We start from the raw sequence: 25,376 nt of genomic DNA, 5'->3' as shown, positions 1-25,376 counted from the left end.
AAAAGTTAAATTTAACTTTTGTTTAAGTATTCTGTTGGAGTAGAATTTTAGCCTAAAATTAGCTAAATATTAAATTTATTTTGAAATAAGTAGTTTCTTGGAGATGCCCTAAAGATGCTCTAAATGGCTCTTCATTATAACTTTTAGCTATCTCGCTCTTAAATATAGAGAGCGAGATGACATCTCTATAATTTATTTTAATTTAAAACATTCCTTTTGAATTATTTTTTGTGATATATAAATACATTTAAACTATTTAATCTTCATTTGAAAAACAATATAAATTCAAAGCTAGCTAAAATATAGAGAATTGATGCAGATGTATTTTAAAAGTAGTTAGCCAAAATAACTTTTTAGCTAAAATTTGACTCAAATATAATTAGTATTGCTAAAGATGCTCATAGGGAAGACCTTATTAGAGTCCTTATGGGTAAGTGGGAAAAATAATAATTAGGTGGTGTAGGGGGGAAAAAAAAGTCCCTAGAATTAGGGTAAATTGTCAAAATCCCTATTTATAAACTGTCAATTTGACCAATTCCAATATTAAGATGAACAAAAAGTTGATAAAAAACATCTGATAGATTTTGATTCAAGCTTAACGATTCCAAAAGCAGATTTTCCTTCAAGTCAATTACTTTCTTTGAAGGGTGGATTAAAACTATCAATTAACTAGTATATTTACTATCGTGATAGAGATATCTAAAAGGAAATAGGATACGAGCGAAAAAAAAGAGAAAGGAACCGTTAAAGTTGCCAGTAGTTGATAGCTTGGCTTTAATTTTGTTGTAGAAATAAGTAAGTACAAGGAAGGCAATAACCGCATCCATAAATTTAATGTCAACATATTTTGTGTTCTATATTTGGCCATATATTTCAACAACAATAAATTTGATCCACGTGTTTTCATGCACAATTTCAATAACTTATCCCAATGAAACTTCAAACATTTTTCTTATAATTAAACTATTTGGTCACAGAACTCATCACACCCATGTTTTGATGTGACAAAATAATAATTTGCCACGTGCTTAACAAGGATCAAGCACCTGGTATTACCAAAACGATGGACCTCTTGTGCATATTATATAGAAGTCCAATTATACAAGAAAAGCACATGGTTCACAATAGGTCGTTAGAATATGCTCGAGGTTGCCGCAGCCCCAATGGCATATACGAAAATTCAAGCACACATGCAGAAAATTTACGAAGAAGACCACCCATCAATGATTGAACCAGGGTGATGATAAGCTTGGGTTAACTAGGGTTGGAGTTTTTCCATCTGTGATGCACGTTTCTATCTTGGTCTTCTGGGTTTAATGCGACATGTCTTTGTTTTTTTGTTATGAATGGACCAGGAGTCGAGGACCATGTAAGTGTGTAAGTGTGCAACTGTAACCCAGAAAATGATGAGCAATGTGAACGGTGATCAATAATTGATAGAGTGACGGGTATTAAAAATGACGGGCAATCGTGGGTAGCAACAGTGAGTACCAAATCTGGGTGGTTTGGTTGCTCATGATCGTCACCAGTGGCGATGGGGCTAGTTATATAAATTCAAACGCACCGGCCAAAATAAAAGCAGAGACTTGTTAAGTTATGAAAATGATTTAATAGCTTCTGGTACGGCAATTGAAGTCAAAGCCAATTGACTTCTTCGGGTAAATGCCCAACCAAAAAAAAAAACAAGAAGAAGAAAGCTCTCATTTGTCTTCTAAAGAATATATATATATATTTATTTATTTCTTACTATCTTTAATCTCCACGCTTTTAGAGCATCTTTAGCAATGCTAGCCATTTTTGAGTTAAATTTTAGCCAAAGTAGCTAAAAAGTCATTTTGGCTAGTCACTTTAGAAATACGTTTGTATCAGTGCTCTCTATTTTAGTTAATTTTGAATTTATATTATTTTTTAAATGAAGATTAAATAGTTTAATGTATTTATAAATTACATAAAATAACTCAAAATGAATGTTTTAAATTATAGAGAGCCTCATCTCGCTCTCTATATTTAGGAGCGAGATAGCTAAAAGTTATAATAGAGAGTCACTTAGGAGTCTGATGCAGCTGCTAAAATAGATAAAAAGTTAAACATGCTCTCCAAAATAGCTAAGGAGGCAAAATAGAGAGTCTGCTAAAGATGCTCTTATATGTTTAAATTGTAATCCAAATCAATAAAAAATAAGCAGATGACCAATAAATTGTTACATCATTTAATGAGATAAGATCAGAAAAAAGAAGAAGATCATTTTACACTAAATCATGTTCGATTACATGATTAGTCTAAATACTGTAAGTCTACATCTACATTCATACTTTCTTTTAACGAATTTATACTTGCCTTGATTTCTAAATCAAGTGTTGTCTAACATTGTTTAGGATAGAGTCATATTTCTAAATCAAGATTATCAAAAATATAAGCAGGATTATAGCACAAGTCACAAAACTTACTCCACAATGACAATTTAAATGATAGGGTCATCTACAATAATTGGTATTAATGTCGGTTAATCATTGATTATATTAAAACCCCAATCAATCTCATCTCACAAAAAAAAAACAAAAAACAAAAAAAACCAAAAAATTAAAGAACAAAAACAAAAACAAAAAAAAAAAAACAAAAATAATGTGTGGACAAACTGAGAGCGGTCACCCAAGGTTGTGGCTTTCTTTTGGTCCAGATGTGTCGTACAAACAACAGCAACTAAAAAAAAATATATATATATATATATATATATATATATATATTATAAGATGATCAATAATTAGGTCTGTGTTCCTTTCTCTGGTTTCCAACCCTATTTTCTTCTCGAACCTCCCAAACTCTTTTTTTATTTTTTTTAAATTTCTCTAATTTTTCCATTTAATTAATTACAATTTCTTTTTGTGTGTATGATATATATAATTGATTTTTGCGCCCCCAAGTTTATATTTTCATTTCTGGTTTGATAATATTATAGGGGCTTCTTTTCCCTTCCATATAAAGCTTCCATTTTCAAACCCCATCTTTTCTCTCTCTCTCACTCTTTGTATATCTATCTCTCTATCTCCCTAAATTTACGTAGTAATTTCCAATTTCATTTGATTATTATTCGATCCGGGAATTTATATTCCGTCGCCTTTATTCGATTATTCGAGATCAGGATTTCGGAAAGATTTGATTTTGATTTGAATCAAATCGGCGGCACCGGGGTCTGGTTTTCGTGAATGGAAAGAAGAGGAGCTGAAATAGGCAAGGTCTGGTGCTGAGGAGGAGGAGGAGGAGGAGGAGGAGCTTCGTTGTTTTCGTGTTTGTGTTTTCTAATTGGGAATTTGATCGTGAAATGTTGTATTTGAAGCAGCCAAACTCCCCAATTTGGGGTTCATTTGGTGAATGATTTCGAAGACGAGTCGGAATTGGATTTTGGGTTCTGGGGGTTTGATTCGGCTGTGCATGATATTCTGATAGGGCCCTGAGCTTGTGCTCGGGGATCTGAGTTTCGGGAATATTTATAATGGCCTCGTCGGAAAATGCGCCGGAGCCGCCGCCGTCCTCCCACGCCGGAGGAGACGAGGAAGTTATTACTCCTCCTCAGCACATAGATATGCAGAAATTCAGGCTTTACGAGACTCGATCGGTAATTTCTCAGTTCAGCTCAATTTTGCAATCATTATATTATTTTCTGGAGATTGGGATAATTGAATTAAGAATGTGTTTTATTTTAGCTGTATTTTGCCTAGGAATGAACTGTTATCTTTTCGGGGTGTTCGCTCCAATCAAGTTTTGCAATTCATCAGTTTTTTAAGTGTTCTATTGGAAAACTGGCTGTTTATGGATACCAACTTGTGCATTTTCGTTTTGATGCCTACAGAACTTTTACATGATTGGAAGGGACAAGAGTAGAACGTATTGGAGGGTACTAAAGATTGATCGATTGGATCCCTGTGAGCTCAATGTTCTTGAAGATTCTACTACTTATACCGAACGTGAATGTTCTGACCTCTTGAGGCGGGTACATGAAGGGAACAAGGTCACTGGCGGATTGAAGTTTGTCACTACTTGTTACGGCATTATTGGTATGGGGGATTCTCTGAGCTCACTTTTTATTTTTTTCGCATTCCACAAAAATCAAAATTATTTCTCTACTCACTGTGGCTCGGTGGTTGTAGGGTTCATTAAATTTCTGGGGCCCTATTACATGCTGCTTATAACAAAGAGAAGAAAGATAGGTGCCATTCGTGGCCACGCGGTGTATGCCATCTCCAAAAGTGAAATGATCCCACTTCCAAATTCACCTGTTCAGTGCAGTATCACTGATTCTAGAGATGAAGACAGGTATTTGTCCATTTTGCTTGTAGATGTACTTATTGCATGGCATCGTCCCCAAAACAATGTATTGATCACTACATTACGAGGGAATTAAGTTTAATGATCTGTCATTCTTTGATCTTGGTCTGAATTAGTAACTCTCTAGTACATAAAATTTGGCCCTCTTATCTTAGACATATAAGATCTCAAGCACAATCGCATTGTATGCTGTGAAGGCTTCTATAATAGGATTGGTCTGGATTGGCCCTCTCTTAATATTAGTCCTTCTTGCAAGTTGTATAGTGTTCAAATCTGCTGATTTCAAACTAGTTCTTGGTAATTTATGGATTGTTCGTACTTATTGATGTTATATGTAGAAGAATTTTTGCATATCTGATGACAGAGTTCTGAGCATTTAGTTATCACTTCTATTTTTCTTTATTGTGAGACACTGTATAGCCCAGATTTTCTCAGGCGGGATCTTTTATTATGCATTGCCTAGGCTCATCATTAGATCATGGCTATTTATTTACAAATGCTTATACTAACTTTTTGTTGGGTCTGCTAATACATTCTCTTTTTCATTGATGGTTTCAGATACAAGAAGCTCTTGTGCACAATGGACCTCACAAAGGACTTCTTTTTCAGCTACTCATACAATGTTATGCGTAGTCTTCAAAAGAACATGTGTGATCATAAGATGGGACATGTTGTTTATGAAACCATGTTCGTCTGGAATGAGTTCTTAACTCGGGGAATAAGGAATCACCTGCAAAATACTGTTTGGACAGTTGCATTGGTTTATGGTTTCTTTAGACAGGTGAGGGTGTACTTCCCTTCACAATATACCTGCTGAACAGGACTTCAGTTAGTATGTATTGTTCTCAGTTTCTTGATGGAAACTAACTTCCTTCTTCAAGTACAAGTTTCAATAAGTTTCAAATAGTCCCATTAAATTTTTGCTTATGGAACAAGCATTACTATCTCACGTAACTCACATCAGCTTACCTGCTCAGATAACTACATTTTGTGTTTTACTAAATTCTTTGAAGATTTGCTCTACCAGATATTTTCAAGATTTATTTTAATTTTACTAGCTTTTTCAGCTATAAAAATTGCAAGACAGATCTGGTGCATGATTGTTCTGTTCTTGTTTCTTCACTTTTGGATTTTGGACTGATGGCTTATTGAAACTTGATGCAGGCCACTCTCTCTACATCTGGACGTGACTTCAAACTGACCCTCATTGCAAGACGTTCACGTCACTATGCGGGAACCAGGTGAGGGTGCATTCAAATTTATATTCCCTTATTCAATTAGGTATTTTTTATTTTGTTGGTCTTGATGGATAGGTTAAGAAAATTGATCGTTTTCCTTACTAAAATAGGTAAGTTTGGATAACCTTGTTAGATGGTGGATCCATCATATATTTCTTGTTCTGAAAGGGCTCTTCTGAAAAACAGTAAAATGGTGTTCTGTCTCTCTCTCTCTCTCTCTCTCTCTCTCTCTCTCTCTCTCTCTCTCTCGCACAACGGATATTATCTCTCGGTTCTCTTGGATTTAGGAATATTTTGAAGCTGTTAACATGGTTAAGATCATAGGGCTTTATTTTTTATTTTTTATTTTTTCCATTTCTTTGAATATGGGATGATAACATATGCTAGCTAACATGCTCACAATCTTATGCACATACAATATGTTCATGTGTGTATGTCTCACTTGTTGCTTTTACTCATATAGGTATCTAAAACGTGGTGTTAATGAGAAGGGAAGAGTAGCTAATGATGTTGAGACCGAACAGATAGTTTTTGAGGATGTTCCTGAGGGCTTTCCTGTGCAAATAAGTTCTGTTGTACAGAACCGTGGCTCAATCCCTCTCTATTGGTCACAAGAAACATCGCGTTTAAACATTAAACCAGATATAATATGTATGTCCTGTTATTAGATGTAACTCTCAAGATTATGTTGTGAATTCGTGTAACTAACTTTTGTCTTCTTCCAGTGTCAAAGAAGGATCCAAACTACGAAGCCACTAGGCTTCATTTTGAAAATCTTGCCCAGAGATATGGGAACCCCATAATTATTTTAAATCTCATCAAGGTAATTTATGTAGCGAGAGTCCTATCCTGATGCTATTAATCATGTATTCATATTAAATATACCCTGCTTTCTTTTCCTTTTGTTTCTTTCTTCTGCACAATCCCAACTGAAATATGCACCAAATTACAATATGCTTACCGTACAATTGTTACAAAATGAGGCGTTTGGTAATGTAGTACTGCTGTTAGTTCTACCAGTTTCTTGACCTATGCATTTTGATTTACTTATGTAATTTTTATCTATTGTAATCAACAGACACAGGAAAAAAGGCCTCGAGAGTCCATTCTACGCACAGAGTTTGCTAATGCAATTGATTTCATTAATAAAGATCTATCTGAGGAGAACCATCTCAGATTTCTCCACTGGGATTTGCACAAACATTCTCGAAGGTAGTCTGATTTCATTAATTGCCAACATTTATTTTAATAATATGGTAGTCTGACATTGTATTCCCTAAACAAAGAAGTGACATTGTTTCATCCTACCCTCCAGCAAAGCTATAAATGCTTTACTACTCTTGGGAAAGGTGGCTACATATGCCTTGACTTTAACTGGGTTCTTCTATTGTCAAGTTACACCAGAAATGGGACCCGAGGGCATGATTAATTGGCCTTCATCGGAGTAAGTTTTCATTTATTTTACTAGTTTGCAAGTTGAAGTAATCTGTACGAATCTTTAGCACTTGGAAGAACTTACCTGCGAATTTATGTAGAAGTTCTGTTCACTTTGCTGTATGCACAAGTACGTTTTTGTCTTGTTATGAAGTTTTTCACACCAAAATTCCTGAACCTTTGTCCCAAGTTCTGACAATCAATACTGTTCCTTTTGTCCTGGGCTGTAGACTTGTGATGTCGCTCTTATAGGTTAATCATGTTAAGTGTATGTCCAGTTGTTGAGGTCTTGTTCAGCTGCTTCTTGGTGTGTCTCTCAGATTTTTGCATTTTTTTTTCAGATTTATTGTCTATGGATTCCTTGTTAACTTTCTTAATTAGTTTTCTAGAGTATCTAGTTCTATTGTACTTATGGTGAAAAGCTCTTATTGTCAGTTTAGGTCCAAAAGGTTTCTTTGCATCAATTACAATTACCTGTTGGCACTCCTCTTCAGAAAGTGGATTTTCTGTGTAGTTCATTACATCACCAAGATATACTAAAATGATCACATTCACATACAACCTCAATATAGGCTAACTATCGTAAATTCTAAGAAATAATTCTGGTTTTTGATAGTTCTTTGACGATGTATATATGGAACAGGAATTTTGACAATTGTATGTCTCCCCAAAGACATTGTGCTAATGGAGATGAGGATGTTGATAGCATAGTGGGGAAACCAACTGGAGGCAGCAACATTGCAAATGGAAATCATTCTACCAAACCAGCCATATTCCAGAATGGGGTGCTGAGGACCAATTGCATAGACTGCCTTGATCGGACAAATGTTGCACAGTATGCATATGGGTTGGCTGCTCTAGGACACCAGCTTCATGCTTTGGGAGTTTTAGAGAATCCCAAGATAGACCTTGACGATCCATTGGCTGATGATTTAATGGGATTTTATGAAAGAATGGGTGACACACTTGCACACCAGTATGGTGGTTCAGCTGCTCATAATAAGGTGAGGAAAATGTTTTGAAGTGTAAATTGGATCGAATAACTTCTGGGCTTTAAGATTGACTAATATTGGACCTGCTTATCCATTAGCAATCTATTGGTGGATCTTAAATGCTGACAGTCATATACCCATTACTTTCTTTGAAACTAATTGAGCTCCTATGCTGTATAGATATTTTCTGAGAGAAGAGGTCAGTGGAGAGCAGCAACTCAGTCTCAGGAATTCTTCAGAACTCTTCAACGGTATTACAGCAATGCGTATATGGATGCACAGAAGCAAGATGCAATTAATATGTAAGTTCTTGAGTCTTAGTCATGTTTTGTATGACCTTCCTGAAAAAAAGTAAGTGGGTGGGTTGGGGGGGGGGGGGGGGGGTTGTGTGTGTGATATTTTTTGCATACAAAAAAAAAAAAAAGGGCTCCGCTTTTGACATTCCTGCAGCTTTTTGTGTTTTTTCATGAATGTATTCACTTACAATTATGCATGCCAATGCTAAAAGTCTTTCTTCGTCTGATATTGGAGCAGATTTCTTGGGTATTTTCAACCACAGCAAGATAAACCTGCACTCTGGGAACTGGATTCAGACCAGCATTACCATGATGGGAGGCATGGGTCAAAAGACACGGATGAAGATGGATGGTATGTAGTAGGCCAATCAAATGCCTTGATATTTGATAACTTGTTGCAATAGAATCTTTTGCTACTTCATCCTGGGAAACCTAATTCCAACGTGCTTTCTCTAATATCAAGTTCACATGGTCTGTTTATAATTGGTGCATGGACTAGGGTTGATTGTTTACATTAACCTGGTATTGTTTGCTCTCCATGAATAGTAAAATTCTTGTTGGTATTTAGTGATATTAATTATCTTTTTAGTTCCGTTGTATGGCCTACATCATTTGACTGGACAAAAGGTTAGGATATTTAAGCTTCTTGGGGAAAATAAAGACCCGTATTGGTGTTCCTCTCCTTGCATCTGTTCTGTTTCCAGAATATTTATGGAGAAAGTCGTAAAGCAAGGAAATTATATACTGTGTAATGTTTGCTTTATGTTTGATTTAATATTATTTTCACTTATATACCAGTGATGCTTGCCTCTTTCAAATTCATTGTCAAATCTTTACCTAACTAATTGCTTCTCTGTAGGTTCGGTTTCAAGAGATCATATTCTGATGGAAACATTCTCCGTCCAAATAGCTCACCTATGTCAGCACCAACTGTTAAGCAGGAGAAATTTACTAACTATCCGGTTTTGCCTGATCAAACTCAACAAGGCAAGACACTTTCAGAATCCTCACCTGAAATATCAACTTGTGAGAGTGATATTGCATATTCAAGGTTTGTAAACCACCGTTGTTCTTCTGTTCAAATTATCCTTTTCTTGTATGACAACTTGTAATGATGGAGCATAACAGCATATGAAATCTGTACTGTTCCATTGTTGATCTCGAATATGGAAATCAGTCAAGAGAAGAAATTTTTCAAAGAGCGCATGATAGAAATTAGGAAGTCTAAAGAAGCAATATAAAAAATGGCACTCTTTGTGATATTGTATGTACTCACTAATATTTGGGGTTCTATGAATAAATGTAGGGCATGCTGTCTTGATCTTAATTTTTTTATTGGATTACTCATCAAGAAAGGCTCAACATTGTCTATTATTCCATAATACATTATGAGTAAGTAGAATTTTAGTCCCATTGCTGAGGCAAACACAAGTAAATCTGAGGAAACGTAAAAACATGTTTTAATGAGAAGGAAATACAAGGAAGTTGAGGACAGTAGTTACATCCACATTGCGATCCTTCAATCAGTTCTCATTCAGCTTATTGTGATTTTGGTTTTTCTGTATAGGTACACTCCCTCGATGCCTCGCAGACAACTTTTTGGAGAGTTGCAAAGATATCGGTGTCTTGAAAGTGATCATATTTACTATTCTGAACATGGAGATGGGTATAATTTCTCAAACTTTGTGGATCTAGACTGGCTATCTTCCTCTGGGAATTCATGTGAGGAGGAGCTGTATGAGAGGTACCTTTTGTGATTACCAATTAAAATTTAAAACAGATCTTTTTCTTTGATTACCGAAGAGAGTTCTTTTTATTCTAATGGGATTCCCATCAAATAAGATAACTAAACCGTTGCCTGAAAGTGGAGATGTAATGGTTGTAGATCGTCAATACTTACCAACTCACCATTTGAGGGGCTATCATCGGAAAATGTTGTCAACGGAATAATAGGAGATTCTACACCCTCCACAAGTGTGTATGGATCCATCTTGAAGGTCAGTAAACTTTCCTTTGGAATGCTAGAAGTAATTTCCCACTTGATAGCTTAGTTCTTTTTTCTTTCTTCTTTTCCCCTTTTTGGTCTGAAACCTGATAGTTGATTCATTTCTGTATGTAAATAGTTGCAGGACGGAAAACACTTTACTTAATTTCCATATTATCCAGTTCTCTTTTTTTGAGCTTGGATGGTCATTCTTTTTTCTGGCAAACTATGATGTCAGAGAATAAACTTTGTTACTTGTACCTGTCTCCCCCCTACAGAATGGATTCAGATGTCATTTCCTAATACTTGCTGTTGCTGTCTTATAATCTGCAGGGAAAGGAGCAAACAGGAACAGGATTATCCTTTAGTAATGGAGAGAGTTCCAATGTTCCTGAAGACTTTCCAGATAGCTTCTCGAACTGGGTCAATTATGGAGAGACACTCTGCCACTGAAATTTGGATCATTTTTCCCCTGTATTACATTTTCGGCTCTGTAGATGGCACGCTAGCCGTTTACTAAAATGCTGATCCATGGATGAGAAACTATAGATGGCATGTTAGCCATATCCGGAACAAGGAGAAAACAAAAGCAGTGGAGCCGGGGGGTTGTGTACGATACAGCATTGATTTGGTCATAAAAAATTTCCAGTCGGGAACCTATACCAAAGTAGAGAGTACATAGTCAACAGTTGAGATTCTTTAGGAGCTCTTCCTCCATCGGTTCGTAGACTCAAGATCTAATTCTTGTAAATATTTTGCTCTCTTGTTTGACACTCCACTTTAGAATTCCCAGGTCATTGATTCTTTATATACCTTCATGTTTGTGGACATGCATAAAACTAACCATGTGGGTAAATGTATCTGAAATCTTACTGTTGTTGAACTGTTTATTGGCCTTTTAGTGCAATAAGTGGGGTTTATGAACGGTTAAGGAGAATGTTCAGAATTCTCATAGTAGCCATTCATCCCATTCATGAGTCCTTGGTTAAGGCGACTACTCAAAAGCAATAAGAATTACAATTACGTGTACTAAACAATTGACAATTACACCCAACATCTTTTCCAATAATACCCTTACTAATTGCACCCATCAAAACCCACATCTCCATTTGGAGTAGAAATTGGAAACCGTCTGTTAGGATGCGTAACCGATGTGTTTGGAAGAGGCTCTGGAAAGTTAAAAGTTCCCCCAAAAATCCATATGCATGCTTGGTGTCTAGTGAACGGAATATTACCCACAAGAGCAGCACTTTCTAAAAGAGTGCAGCTACCAGATTTGACTTGCGTATTTTGTTCTGACTTGGTCGAAGATATCAAAGTCCACTTAAATGCATTCTGGCTGATAATTTGCATTTATCACTTGGTGATTGGGTTAGGTTGATGTTCAAGAAGCTGCATGGTCAGTCTTTGGAATTATTCTTGGTCATGTTTTGGGTTATTTGGTCTGACAGAAACAATATAATATGGAGGCAAGGGTTATTTAACCCTTTGTTCATGATTCATGGAGCTTGTAAATTTCTAGAGGATTATAAGAAAGTGATACCAACTCATTCAAAGAAGACAAAACGAGTTGGTGCTAGGTGCTAAGTGGCGTTGCCCACCTTTAGGAAGGATGAAACTCAACATTGACGGGGCCTCTCAAGCTCATCATAATAGTCATTTTGTACGAGGATATAACTGTCTTTTCATGAAAAATTAATTTGCTGGGATTTGCTGGGTACATTTAGAAAGACCCTTACATAAAGCACCATAATTCATTAAAAAAAAAAAAAAAAAACACGGTCGACCATAGCAAGGATTAATTTGTTCAGATTCTACTTTGGCACACTTCATCGTCAATATTGATATAAATGCAATAGGTTTTAGGTGAGTCGTGAGTTGTAATCCGCACACCTAGGGATGATTTGCATTTTCAGATTTTCTCGCAAACTCTCAAGCCAACAAGGTAAAGAAGACCAATACAGGGATCAATAACAAAGAGAAACATAATATTGAATCCTGCTGCTGCATAAGCGTATGTGGTTTTCAACATATACTCAAAAGTCAAAACAGAATAAAAGAAAACTACAGTGCCATAATGAACCACCTAAGCCATGTAATCATCAGTCTTGGAATCCAAAGCTTAAAATATGTGAACAAAGGCCATAAGCATAGAAATGGACACGAATGATAATCAACCCAGGATGGGGAAGATTCGAGCCACATGGTCTAATGGAATTCCATCGTCTGTGCTTTTCTTCAGCTCGGGATGGTTAAATTCATTTCGAGGTAAGACAATGAGTTGGCCCTTGCCATGACCTTTTTCAAGAACCCAACCGCTATTGGCCACATGATGCTCAAGGAATTTGTCCAAGGATATACCTTCAAGGTTGATTGCCTGTGACATACCACAACATATTATAAGTTTTTAGAGACAGGTGCACAAAGCTGTAGGTAAATCTACAGAGATTCAATAAACTAACCAAGACAATACAAGACACTTTACAGACTTATTAGAGTAAGGGAGGAACAAGTATATACCTCAGCAAGCACAGATCTGGGAACCTTTTGGTAAGTCAAGGAAAGAACATGAACTGCATAGGCTTGGACCGCTTGCTCAAAACCTGCAATCGATTCTCTTGTAAGCCAAAACTGTATCGCATGGATAGCATAAATGATGGACAGAATACTGAAAGAAAGACAATAACAGCAGGACCACATCTGAAAAATAAAACACAATAACAAATGAAGCATCTGAAATACCTGGGACAGCTTCAAGTATGTGACGATTCTTAGATGCTTCATCCCAGAATTGACTGAATCTTCCTGTCTGCGAAACAAAAACTAGAGTTTTAGGAACTGCATAGCTGATGAATCTACATTTCCAGTAAAGCAATTGTTACCTCTAGATAGTGAGATAGGACAATTAGAGTCTTGAACTGCTCCTCCATTTGCTGATAAACGAAAAGACAAACACAAACGAGGTGATTAGTTGATCAAACTTTCGATGAACTCAAATCGACCAAATATAATCAGCACACTTTCCAATTGTTAACTAGAACAATCAAATAGTAAATCGTTTACGAGAATAATACCACTCTTTCTGGAATTAGGAAGAGACAGAGGCTGAAATCGGGAGCGGGCATTGCCATCAGTGCCTACACATTAACATACACAAAACTTCAAACACATTTCTCAACCACTTAACAATAACAATCAGAAACCAAACGTCGAGAGAAAATGCAGACCTTAACCAAAATACGAGCAACAATTTGAGTGCTCATACGCTCCGGCTCAAACTGCAGGCAAAAATTAGAGGAGCAAAACCATCACTCATAATTCCAAACAGAAACTAGTGAAAACCAAAAACCCTAAATCACCTGATAGAGACGAAGAAGGCAGAGATTCGCATCGAGACTGTAGGTCTGTGACGAAACCTAAAAATCGAATACAAAAATTCACTCAAGCATCCCACAAAAATTTCAATCAATCAAATCAAGGAATAGAATAGAAAGAAGAAGACCTGCTCGTTGACGTAGCTTTCGAGATCGGGGAGGATATCGGGGTTGTACGGATTGACGGCGACCAATTGCTCCACCGTGAACGACACTTGCTGCTGCTGCTGATGCTGCGGCGACGGCGGCGTTTGCTGTGGAGCCTCTCTTCCCATTTTTGGCCTTTGAAATTCAATCAACCTAGAGATTTTGAGGGTTTTGGGTTTCTCAGTCCCCTAGTCTTCTTCTGAGTTCTGACAAAACGGAACACCGAGAGAGCGTCAAGGGTTTTTGGTTCACTGACCTCTATAGGGGCGTTAACGACTGAAGGCGTGCGAAATTACCTATATACCCCCTTAGTTCTTTCTTCTGTTAATTTTTTTTTTTTTTTTTTTTTTTTGGAAAACCACCCCACTCTAAACTTTGCTCTCAATATTTTATCCAGTAGTGCTTCATAAGTGAGAGGATGGTACGACTTAGGGAAGCCTAATTATTATAATTCTTCGTTGTTGATGTAATAAAAATAAATAAAGATAATAAATTAGTTGAAATTAAAAATTAGTGCAATTTTTTGATAAGTTTACAAGTTTTTGTGTTTGCTTAAAAAGAGGGTATAAGATACATGAAAAATAAATATGCAAAAAAAGAGGAGTCAGGATTGATGAAGTAGAAATGGATACATGAAACAGAAATTAAAAGTTATGATTATAATTCAATTTATGGGTTATGAATGTGTGACATGCAAGGGATTGTGGACTGTTGGTAAAGCTGGGTGGGCAAGTCTGCCCCGTCTCCAAATGGGAAAACTGATTCTATTTTCTTGGAAAGAAAAAAAATAAAATTGAGTTAGCCCATTTTTTTCCTCAATGCCTACTGAAACAGCCCTTCATATTCATTACAATAGAAAATTAATTACAGAAACTCACCATTCTGACTCCTGTAGACTACAAAACTTTCTATACAAGAATACAGGGCTACAGGCACGATGAAAAGACTATAACTGAACTGACACTACTAGCTAGAGTGCTATGGTTTTACAGATTTAAAAGATTCGATATCAAATTCCAGCCCAACCATGTCTTCTTATCAGAAGGGCACGCAAAATTGAGTTCGAACATCTCCTTGCTAGCAGGTTCACCAGATTCACAGAATCCAACCAGCTTGGCGACGATTTCAGCACTCTCCTGTACATGTTGCATGTTATGAGGGTCAGTCCACAGCTTGTTTACCAGCTGCAGCCTCCTTTGTTTTCCGCCTGGAGGGATATCCCATTTCGCATACAGCATCTCTCTTTCGTCTGCTGTTAGCTTAGAGCTCACCCTCTTGGCCAGATACTCCCTTTCTTGCTTAAGAGCCTTGATACTGCAAAAGCCAAAAGCCAAAAGCCATGCCAATGTTTCAGCAGATTATAACAAATAATGAAATAGTTGAGTTAAAAACCTAGTTCAAATTGTACCTTGCTGAAACAGTGCCTGCAGGTTCGTCACCTAGAAGTGCTGGACTAGCATTACCAAGATCGGAGAAATGTCGTTCCAACCACTGCAATCTTCTCAGTTCAACTTCCATGTATATCTGATCAGAAGGGTCGCCCTTGAACAACAGATAAAATTGGCTGCGGTGAGTAATTGAAACATGGCACAAATGCCATAGCATGACAATTTCTTTTCTATCCTCTTCAAAAGTCAGGTGCCATGCCAATGGAATAGATTCATCGATTTTATCTGTCTCGTCTGTTCCAGCTTCTTTGTCCTCCTCCATTGAAATTACCTGAAACCATATATGTAATATAGCAAATGTTAAAAGGTGAAGTAAACGCATACGAGTCATAGCATTAGTGTTTTTTTTTTCCTTTCTTTTTTCATGTCATGGCACATTGGAATTATACTGATATTGTCAACAATTTTTGGGGACAAAATATCCAGATTCTAGTTTTCAGTCCTCATGAGTGGTAACACTGATTGAAACAGTTGTATTCATTTTGTGGAAAGGCATAGAGAATGAAAGAAAAGTAAATATCTGATCAAGGAAAACTGAAGAATCTCAAAAACCAGATATTCATGCCCAATCAATATACTCATATGCTACTTCCTAGCACTTCTGACATTGAAATGGCATGGATTTCTAATGGTAATTTTTGAACTCATGTGAAATGCATAATTACCTGGCACAACAGAAGGTTCTTCTGGTATTGGAGCTTTAATACCCGCTCTTTTAACTCAGTAACATAAGTTCTAATGCTGCGTATATTCTCCTCTGCAGCATTCTTGAACATCCTCTGCATTTTTTTCACATTAACTGATGATTGCGGAGCAGCAGGACTTCTCTCTTTGGATGATTTACGGGTACCATTTTCATCACTCTTTGGTGGAGTAGATTTAGACCTCCCAGACATGGCGATGTTATCGCTAGGCATAGCATCGTTGTTCTCAGGCACCTTGTTCTCAGTCTCATAATCCATCACTTTCCTCGAAGGGGTCATAGGTGAGCAAGGAGACCGGATTAGATGCTGCATATTTGTACTATTGCTTAGGGTGAAAGGAAGGAGTTTCTTCTTTTTTGACGGGGTCTTGCATTCTGAAGTTTCCTCACTAGTTGCAAAAGCAGAAGCCAGCTGGTCTATAGATTTCTGAACATTCTCAAGCTTCCTTTCTAAAGATTCAATATTGCCTGCCTGAGATTTCCATCGAGTGATCTCTTCCTTCAGATTGGTCTCACCTCCAATCATAGATTCTTCAGGAATGGAGCTAACTGCTTGTATGTCCTTTATCTCAGACAGCAGTTTTGCTATAGTTTCAGTAGTTTCCTGATTTCCCAGTCGATGGGTAGCTACCTCCTTGTGCAGTACTTCAAGTGCTCGATTTGCCTCATCACCGAGCTGCCTCTGTCTCTGCTCTAACTTTCGGATTTCATTCACAAGCATGGATGGATCTGTAGAAGTTACTGATCTCCTCATAATTGACTGCCTTCGAACTGCATTTCTTGTATGAGACTGTGGAGTAGTAGCAACTGTTTCATTCTCTCCTGGAAAAGAAAGACGCCTAACAACTTCAGAAGAAGGTCCGCATTGGTTCGCTCCCTGAATATTTTATAGGTCAAAGAGTTAAGTTAATAACCATGCATGAAAATCATAAAACAGAAATAACAAATACAATATCATAGTACCTTCTGCACTTTGTTTACTTTCCGTTCTAATTCAAGTTGTGATTGTGCAAGGTCTCTTTGTCGCTTTAGCTCTTCCAGTTCCCTCTCCATCTGGAAAATGAAAGTCCTTTACATGTCAGAATAAGCACATAGATAGGAGGACGTAATAAATGTTCAGTTTTTTTTTTTTAGCATCACACCTGCTTGATTTTCAAGTCCTTTTCTTCTAGTATGGACTTAAGCGCAGAAGGCTCTGGACTTCGCAGCTCTGCTTCAAGTCTGGCTATTCTCTGCGAATTATGGAAACAAGGTTAGGCAGGTTTATCTTATGCTAATTTGGAAGTGATGTATATGAGGTTGTAAAAATATCAGAGGAGATGAATAGCTGCTAATCCTTTTACCATGTTTATTTTTGCAGTATTGGTGACCTCCTTGGCACTAGTTGCAAATGACAGTGTATTTCTTGTCTGCTCTACATGACTTAAAGCTGGGCTCACAGTACATATAATAGCAGTCCGAGCATTCCCCCCGAGTGAAGACTGCAAAATTCGTGTAAGTTTTGAATCCCTGTATGGTATGTGGCCACTTCTTTTTCCACCACTGCATTAGAAAAAACTATTAAGAGAGAAATACTTTCATGTTCAACAAATTAAAAAACATTGAAAATCTCCACAATTATCTTTAGTTCGTAACCAAGTGCAATTACAAGCTTCAAGATTTTTGTTCCACCACATCAAAAGGCTGGGTTAGGTTAAGCTAAAGTTGTAATATGAGATGTTCTAAGGCATCAACAATTTAGCAGTGGCAGTTGCTTACCTTAGCTTCCTGATAACTGTTGTGAGTGTTAGCAAGCTGCGGTTTATATGACTACCTTCCTTCAACCTTGTACCATCTGCATTTGTCTGGGAGGCACGTTCACTTCCAGCTAAGTCCACAAGGTTCTGCAAATTTCCAAAATTCTAGTCAGTTTCTACTCTACAAAAGTTTGTTGTTGTCTACTATCAAGAAACTGAGTGAGGAAATAAAGATAATATACCAAACTGGCTCCAAAAGACTTCACTGAGCCTGAACTCTCTCGGAGGCTGCTCTCTATGGTCTGGAGGAAAAAAAAGAAAAGGTGATTAGTATCCTTAAGCGTGGACATATACCACTGCTAGTGAAAAAAGGTTTTATATATGATGGCTTTGTCTGCAACCTTGTTTGACACAGAAAAAGTGAAAAAGCCATCTATATATGATGAATGATAGGAGAAGTAATAATACAGTCTGCATGAAAGTGCACAGAGTATAATGTACCATTCGTGAAACATTTATTTGAAAAAACTCATGCAAAGATTCAAATTAAAATATACCAGCCTGATTATCTGATGTGATCTTGAGCTTTTATCATTTAGGGCAGTTTCTCCCACTTGCCTTTGAGCTGCAAACACAATTAATACTATTAGAGGATCATACAGAATAGAAAGGGTCATCTTAATTACCCAAATATATCATGTAATGGAAAATGCTGTAGAAGGAGATGAAAACAAGAAAGATGTTCTCTAAGCACCTAGATGAGAACAAGTTAATACAAGGGAATGAAACCTGATAAATAAAATAATTTGTTTCTTAAAACGAAAAGTGTAAGCCTCATTTCAAGTAATCACTTCAAATGATGGCTGAACATAATTCACCTGAATCAATATATTACCTTCACATATTCCAATCAAATGTTTCAAATGTTGGCCATCTTCAATAATTTCTTCATGTAATTTATCCACATTGGTCCCTTTCTACATTAGAACAAAAAGGCATGAAAAGTTAACAGAAAAAATGATAAAAATTATCTGATCTCAATCAGGAAAGTTTCTTGTAATACCTCAGCATCATCCAAAAGCCGAACGGGGCCAGATTTGCGTTTCAGAAGATCAACAACAGTTTCATTGTAAATCTCCAATGCAGAAAACTTAAGAATGAACTTCCTCTCTGGTGTCTGTGAGATCAAAACTATTCAAAATTAGGGAATAAAACAAACTCACCACATAACAAACAAACCCATTGCATTAAATGTAAGCAACAAAGGCAAAAGTAATAAGACGTCATAGGAACTTCCAACCATATAAGTGTGTTTCTTATTATTTTGACCCTAAAATTTCCCCTCACAATATGCAGAGAAATCCGAAAGCCATATAAAGATCTTGACAGAACCAGCCTTACTTTCTGGATGTGTTCAAAAATGTCCTTGACAGCATTTTCAGTGATTCCTCTCATGGTGAATGTCTTTCCACTACTAGTCTGCCCATATGCAAAAATTGTTGCTGCCAAAAGAAGAATTTGGAATTCTTAGAATTGGCCTAAAGTCCTTTCCACACACGATAAAACATAACTAAAACTACAGTAACTAACTATATGTTAAGTTACCATTCATTCCTGTAAGTGCAGATAAAGCAACATCCTTAGCCCCTTCTTCATAGACCTTCTGAGTTGAGCACGTTGGGCCAAACACCTTATCTGTCACATGTAAATAACAAGAAATAAATCATTCAAGTAAAATCAACTCTGTGCCCAAAAAATGGACAAATGTACTTTCCCAATGAGAAGTTTTACGCAACAGTAGTTGCAGGACATACCAAATATGTATGGATTAGCAGGTCTCTCATGATTTGGATTCTTGAAAACAATAGTGTTCTCATCCAGGCAGTCCCAGGCAATAAGATCATACATTGCCTGCTCTCTCCGATTCAGCGGCCTCAATCGAACAGTGACCAAGATTTTCTCCTCACGAACTCTTGAACCACCCGGAGTGGAACAAGTAGTCCTATGGAGTTTAGACGTCGGCGTCGCCGGTGTCCCAGCCATCATCTTCTTCACTCACTAGCCTCCACTCTACAAAATCAACCATGCTATATATCATTCATCTAGGCCATCACGAAAATGTCAGCAATCTCATCTGTTTCTTGATACTAACTAAAGCAACTAATTTTTGCATTGCAAAATCTAGAAAAAAATTGGGGAAAACGAAACCCTAGCTTAACTCATGAAGCATTTCCATAACGAAATCAAGCTCATAATCGTCAACTAAAAACCTAAAACATCAATCAGATTCCTTGCGATTCTTGAAATAATTTCTTGTCCGCTCAACAAATTTAACCTGAATACTCCTTCGTTCTTTCAAAAGAACAAAAATCCCTAAAACCTGAAAACCGCTACATTCTACAGCAAAACTTGACGAATCTACAGCACTGCAGTAATCCAAAACCAAGAAAGAGAATCCCTAAACCCTAATGCTTACGGTGGAAATGGAGTTCTTGAAGAGACAGAGAGTCGCCGAAGTCCAGAACTGCCGGCGGAAGATTCCGATTCACTCCGATTTGGCTCCGATAGGGTTTGGTCACAGTGAAGAGTGTGATGAAATTTTACAGGGAAGAGAGAGCGAGAGAGAGGACAGATATGGCAGTGAAGTAACGGCTACTTGTGTTATTTATTTATTTTCCGTTCGATTATGGCGCACCTGAATATTTCCTTTTGTTTTTTTCTTTTTTTTTTGAATTACTGGCGCCTGAAGATGGGACCCACACCCAACGCAGCGCACGTGCGGTAGTCACGTTCTGCGCCGTAACGGAAAACGGGTCATTAATGCCCGACGAGCGCGCGGGCGGAACTGGTAACCGGGCCGAAAGAGGCCAGGAAAAAGGCCAGAGTAGACGGCCCACGAAAAGAAGGAAGATGTAGGCTTGGTGAAAATTAGCAATCACTATCAGTCTTGTCTTTAGATTCAAACCACCCAATGTGCAAGCATATTCTAAGTCTTTACAAAGTTCATTGAGAAGGAGTCTTTTTTCAAGCACACAAGGCAAATTCCAAACACCTCTTCTACCTAGATACTTTCCATGTTATTAGGATAGATGCACTCTTATGCATGTCATTTTCTGACAGGGTTTTCTTTTGTTGTGTTGAGAAGAGGTGTTCGGTTTGATCCCCTCTTTTCCGTCTAGGAAGTAGGAATGTCGTCTGAGAATCGAGTATGACCTAACTAAAGACTTTAAATATTTCTAAATATGTATATTGACTTCGTGTTAGGATTTGGAAAAAAAAAAAAAAGTAAAGGAATTTCTAAGATTTTGTTTTTGTATTCAAGCACAAAGCAAATTCCAAAGCTCTTCCACGTATATACATCTTCCATTTTATTGGGACTACACTCTTAAAAGGCAAATGATATACCACCTTTTTTTTTTGTCAAGTTATACCACCTTTTATTAGATTCCCACTTTTTTTATATAGCCATGTCAAACGGAAATTGAACACTGCCCAAATAAAGAGTTCAATATTATATGTATATGACTCCGTGTTAAGATGATTCAACTATTCAAGATTCATAAAAAAGAGTAACAGAATTTCTAAGATTTCGTTTTTGTATTCAAGCACAAGGCAAATTCCAAACCTCTTCCTACATATGCAGATACTTCCATTTTATTGTGGCTAGAGGCAAATGATATACCACCTTTTAGTAGTGTTTTCTTTTCTTTCTTTTGTTGGGAAAGGTGAACATTTTGATTTCCTCTTCCTTAATCTTGATAGAAACTAGCAACGTGTCCGTATTTCTCCCGGGTGATATTATAATGTTAATGGAAAATAGATCGACTAAATAGTGGTTATTTATTTTTTAGGCATAGAATAGTGGTGGCTTGGCTATTTTTTTAATTTACTCTTTTATTTATTTATATTATATTAACTTAATTTGATAATTATGTTATTGAAGAATATATTATAAGCACTTCAAAATTTGGTGAAGCCCTTTGACACTAAAAGAGGGCCTCTAATTATAGTAGTAGAGATGTCCATCAGATAGGTTTATGTTATTCCAAATTGAACTTGACCAGATAAAGACTTCAACTTTTCTCCATATTCATTTTTATGTTAATTATACGGTCACCAGATAAATTAATTAGTGAGATTATACGGTCACCAGATATATCACAGCTGTTTGTAAAATGGAATTTGCCAATGTTTTACCATCTTCCGTCATATATGCATTAGGAACGCCAATGAAGACAATTTTAGAATGAAAAGGTGTCATATAATTGGACTCAAAATAGCATATCAAATTGTGAAATCCGGAAAAGTCTTTATTCAAAGTTTCAAACAGTCGAACCACCAGGATGTATATGGTTTGACCCTCGATATTGATACCATGACATGCGTGCAACTTAATAGGCAAAACTCCATGCATAAATATCTCATGTTAATTTATAACACAAAAGAAGTGCATACTCGGCTTTATCTTTTTAGCTCGTCCATATGACGATTTTCTATTGATCACCCAAACAAGCATGTTCTCATGAAGTCTGAACTTACGCCCACCAAAAGGGCTGAAACCACCGGTCCGAAGTGGACAAACACAATGAGTTGGTCAGAGGACAGGTACAGACGAGTGATCGAGTTAAGTATGCTGCTCGTTTCCAATTGCCAGATAACAAACACATGCTAGCTAGCTATATCTGAATTTATCTCAGATCGATCACTAGTTGGATGAGGACAGGGAATAGCAGCCTTTCACTTGCATTATCAATTTTTTTCCATTGCCGGCCCCACTCGGCCTACCACTTTAGAATGATTTAACCATTTGATCCAGTACACTCTTTGGTACAATTACAATCTTATTTAACCCTAAAAATGGGTCGGTCGGACAGTGTTTATTGGGATTTTAACTATTTAAGTGCGGTTTAGTTCAACCATCCACCAAACAAAAAGGAAAAGCATGCTCGATGAATCTATAATTAACTTAGGCTTTGAGTGTAAGAAAAGTCACATGATCAATCTATATGGATATTCACCGAACAACGAATGAAATGCCATCAATTTGAGATCGGCCCCACTAAGTCATTCACACAACCAGCTGCTACTTGGAGTGAGTTTTGGATATAGAGAGCACCTAGCTCCATGACCTAACTTTCTTCAGTCCGGCTATCGAACTTTATTATTGTGAAAGAACTGATCGAATGCGAATATTTTTATTTTAATAATAACTACGGCTATGGTTGTTGATATGACATTGTCGATCACATCATTTAATATAATATATTGATAGGTTTGGTTTTGTATTACATCAGCGGACACGCTTATGTTTCATTTGGTTTACCAAAGAAAAATTAGTTCCATCGTCTCTCCCGTGGGAATGAGAAATTAAAATTCCTATTAGGTTTTCTCTCTGGTGTTTGGTAAAACAGGGTTTTTTCAAGAAATCATTTAATTTCTCTTTTGGTGTTTGGTTGGTGCAGGAAATGAAAGAAAAAATATATCAATGTTTCAATAATACCCGTGTATTTTAAATAAAAATAGTTTCGTCATATGTAGAGATTAATAGATAAAATTGGCAATAATACATGTGAGCAGAGATATTTTAGTCTTAAATTTTCGTAATAAATGCTAGAAAATGAGAAGAAGAAAAACCAATCTCTTGAGGTCTTATGCGAGAAAAATGGTTCTCAAGTTTAGAACTCCGTGCTCTGCCTTCTCTCTAGAATCTAGAGAGAAAGTAGATCTGAAACCTCTTCTCCCCCTTCTCTCTTGCTGGGAACTAGATCCATCCGGGTCCAAATCTCCGGTTTGAGGGACGGGGGAGCGCGCTCTTTGTCGGGCTTCTAGTCCCAGTGCCCATTGTCCTTGCTTTGCGGCTTGTTTTTCTCATCCCTTCCACAGATTCATCTCCATACCCATGTCATCTGTTGCCAAAGTTCTCCTCTCTGTCCTCCTCCCATCCTTTCTCTTCTATTTCTTCCTCAACCCACCTCACCTCAATCCAAAAACCCTTCTCTCCTCTGCTAATTGCAGCAAGCTCCAATCCTTCGATGCCGCTAGAAAAACGTCCTCGAGACCGGATTAGTCCCCGAGATATGATTACGGTGATTTGGACGCTAGATCGACCCCGTCTTTTTCAAAGACAAATGAGTGGGGAGATCCCTCGAGATTCCATCCTGGGTGCCGGAGCGAAGGTTCGCAGCTTCATGGTAGCGAGCATAGGAGAGAAAACGGTGGCGGAACCATTACAACACCCCTCGACAGCGGCGCTGTTCCTTATGGAGATGGCGATGAATTTGTGATCGGTGTTCACCGATTTGGGCTGGGCTCCCTGTTTAGGCTACTGTTTGTTGGGTCTCATGTTTTGGGCCCTTCGTTTTATGTAATGCGTTTTACTAAGTTTGTTCCCCTTTGTGGGAGTAGGTGTTACGTTATGTTTGTACCCCTTTGTGGGTTTCCCCTTCATGGGCTTATTTGTATTAATCTGGGCTAGTTGCTCTCATTAATATATTTCCCTATTTGATCAAAAAAGAAAAATAGTTCTCAAGTTATTTGTACCTACCAAACAAAGAAAATGAATGATTTTCTTTTCTTGATTCCTCAAATTTGCGAACTAAATGTGACCTTATCATTTTGGATACGTACAACATTAATATAACACTCATCACATAACGAGAAGTTAGACCTAAGACGTCTTAATTTATGAATCACCTTTTAAACTTCACATAAATGACCGTTTTCCATCATGTACCAATCCCTATGGGGAACAAAAACTATAGCCACATTTTTATTATGACAGGGATTTTTCATTATTAGTTGGCTGCAGTTAACTGCTGGAGGGTGGATTTCATGTTGTTGGCACATTTCATCAATGGGTCATGTGTTTCAATTTTCAAATCGTTGCTTCAGATCCAAGAAAAATAATGCATAACTTTTCTGCTAAATATGGGAAACAGGCAGGTTCGATAATGCATGTGAAGATCTGAGGAAGATGAACCATTAGCCCAGTGTCGCACATGCATAATGACTGATGAGATTGATTGAAAAATAAGCTTTGATAGGGGCCACCGCAGGTTTTTCCATTACCATTTGAAATATCGGAGAGAAGGTTATAATCGAAGCAATCAATTCATGAAAAGCACCTCGCATGAAGAAAAAAAAAATGTATGGCTAGCTATACAAATATCAATAAGTACTACCACATTTTATGATTTCATTCATATTAATGCATGGAAAATGACATGGCTCCACATATTAATCCACCACATGCATCATCATTCATTGCTATATCATGCTAGAATTTTAGTAAACGCTAATACCTACTCATTTTTGAAATTCTGAAAATCGGTGGAAGCGTAAATAATTTGATCAATTAAGACACGTAAATATCCATATAATATTATCTAATTCTTTCAGCCAATCATATGCGAGAACATCAATTTTTTGATGATTTGTAAATTGCACATGTCTTAACCTAAAAAAAGAAATGCAACACACTAATCTCAGACAATCTCTCATATCAATTACAACCCAACTTCAAATTCGTACCTTGAATAAAAGAAAATCAAACTAGTCAATTCATTCGATCTTGACTTCATATCCCTCTTAAGGTGGTTTTTTTATTTATTAAATCTCAGAATGTTGACAAAAAAGAATCAAACTAGTCAAAAGCAATAGCAATAAAAGTTACAATACCTAAAACCAGCAACACTACTCTAG

The 25,376-nt window shown here is 37.0% G+C and overlaps 3 protein-coding genes across 4 annotated transcripts; 1 reads left to right on the top strand and 2 right to left on the bottom strand.

Annotated features, from left to right (window-relative positions):
- The first annotated feature begins 2,838 nt into the window (after positions 1 to 2,838).
- LOC112190592 (phosphoinositide phosphatase SAC3) lies at positions 2,839 to 11,264 on the top strand. Its single transcript, XM_024330038.2, has 16 exons — positions 2,839 to 3,613; positions 3,848 to 4,052; positions 4,146 to 4,311; positions 4,882 to 5,104; positions 5,488 to 5,564; positions 6,025 to 6,212; positions 6,287 to 6,384; positions 6,640 to 6,773; positions 6,877 to 7,005; positions 7,639 to 7,999; positions 8,168 to 8,289; positions 8,522 to 8,635; positions 9,143 to 9,334; positions 9,851 to 10,027; positions 10,169 to 10,280; positions 10,601 to 11,264. Exons 1-16 carry the CDS (start codon positions 3,491 to 3,493, stop codon positions 10,718 to 10,720), a joined length of 2,541 nt encoding a protein of 846 aa, XP_024185806.1. The 5' UTR covers positions 2,839 to 3,490; the 3' UTR covers positions 10,721 to 11,264.
- A 962-nt stretch (positions 11,265 to 12,226) lies between these two features.
- LOC112190593 (eukaryotic translation initiation factor 3 subunit K) lies at positions 12,227 to 14,041 on the bottom strand. Of its 2 annotated transcripts, XM_040514789.1 has the most exons (9): positions 13,888 to 14,032; positions 13,770 to 13,848; positions 13,627 to 13,683; positions 13,495 to 13,545; positions 13,342 to 13,404; positions 13,150 to 13,200; positions 13,010 to 13,076; positions 12,788 to 12,870; positions 12,227 to 12,644 (listed from the first exon to the last, which is right to left on the bottom strand). In XM_040514789.1, the coding sequence occupies exons 1-9, from the start codon at positions 13,914 to 13,916 to the stop codon at positions 12,441 to 12,443; spliced, it is 684 nt and encodes a 227-aa protein (XP_040370723.1). In that variant the 5' UTR covers positions 13,917 to 14,032; the 3' UTR covers positions 12,227 to 12,440. The 2 variants fall into 2 exon arrangements, with proteins under 2 accessions (XP_040370723.1, XP_024185807.1); XM_024330039.2 differs by having other exon boundaries at positions 13,770 to 14,041.
- A 570-nt stretch (positions 14,042 to 14,611) lies between these two features.
- On the bottom strand, positions 14,612 to 20,309 carry LOC112185387 (kinesin-like protein NACK2). The gene is made up of 15 exons (XM_024323624.2): positions 20,152 to 20,309; positions 19,490 to 19,745; positions 19,281 to 19,370; positions 19,077 to 19,177; positions 18,739 to 18,852; positions 18,571 to 18,652; positions 18,233 to 18,300; positions 17,918 to 17,977; positions 17,698 to 17,822; positions 17,283 to 17,481; positions 17,082 to 17,171; positions 16,903 to 16,992; positions 15,902 to 16,816; positions 15,197 to 15,507; positions 14,612 to 15,102 (listed from the first exon to the last, which is right to left on the bottom strand). Exons 2-15 carry the CDS (start codon positions 19,719 to 19,721, stop codon positions 14,775 to 14,777), a joined length of 2,805 nt encoding a protein of 934 aa, XP_024179392.1. The 5' UTR covers positions 19,722 to 19,745; positions 20,152 to 20,309; the 3' UTR covers positions 14,612 to 14,774.
- Between the last annotated feature and the right edge of the window lie 5,067 nt (positions 20,310 to 25,376).

This window comes from Rosa chinensis, chromosome 2 (genome assembly GCF_002994745.2).
Source record: "Rosa chinensis cultivar Old Blush chromosome 2, RchiOBHm-V2, whole genome shotgun sequence".
In the NCBI taxonomy this organism is placed as follows: domain Eukaryota; kingdom Viridiplantae; phylum Streptophyta; class Magnoliopsida; order Rosales; family Rosaceae; genus Rosa; species Rosa chinensis.
The sequence above is the reverse complement of the archived record's forward strand: the minus strand, read 5'-3'. Positions and strand labels throughout refer to the sequence as shown.

Bases quoted from the DNA above. Each gene is read 5' to 3' on its own strand.
- LOC112190592 (XM_024330038.2), top strand. From the start codon at position 3,491: ATGGCCTCGTCGGAAAATGCGCCGGAGCCGCCGCCGTCCTCCCACGCC. The intron at 5,105-5,487 runs GTGAGGGTGTAC...AACTTGATGCAG, and splicing joins TTTATGGTTTCTTTAGACAG to GCCACTCTCTCTACATCTGG. The intron at 6,774-6,876 runs GTAGTCTGATTT...CCTACCCTCCAG, and splicing joins TTGCACAAACATTCTCGAAG to CAAAGCTATAAATGCTTTAC.
- LOC112190593 (XM_024330039.2), bottom strand. From the start codon at position 13,916: ATGGGAAGAGAGGCTCCACAGCAAACGCCGCCGTCGCCGCAGCATCAG. The intron at 13,077-13,149 runs GTAACAATTGCT...TTTGTTTCGCAG, and splicing joins TCCTATCTCACTATCTAGAG to ACAGGAAGATTCAGTCAATT. The intron at 12,645-12,787 runs GTATATACTTGT...GGTATGTCACAG, and splicing joins CCAGATCTGTGCTTGCTGAG to GCAATCAACCTTGAAGGTAT.
- LOC112185387 (XM_024323624.2), bottom strand. From the start codon at position 19,721: ATGATGGCTGGGACACCGGCGACGCCGACGTCTAAACTCCATAGGACT. The intron at 18,301-18,570 runs GTAATATATTGA...TTGTGTTTGCAG, and splicing joins TTTGATTGGAATATGTGAAG to CTCAAAGGCAAGTGGGAGAA. The intron at 17,823-17,917 runs GTATATTATCTT...GGAAATTTGCAG, and splicing joins AGTCTTTTGGAGCCAGTTTG to AACCTTGTGGACTTAGCTGG.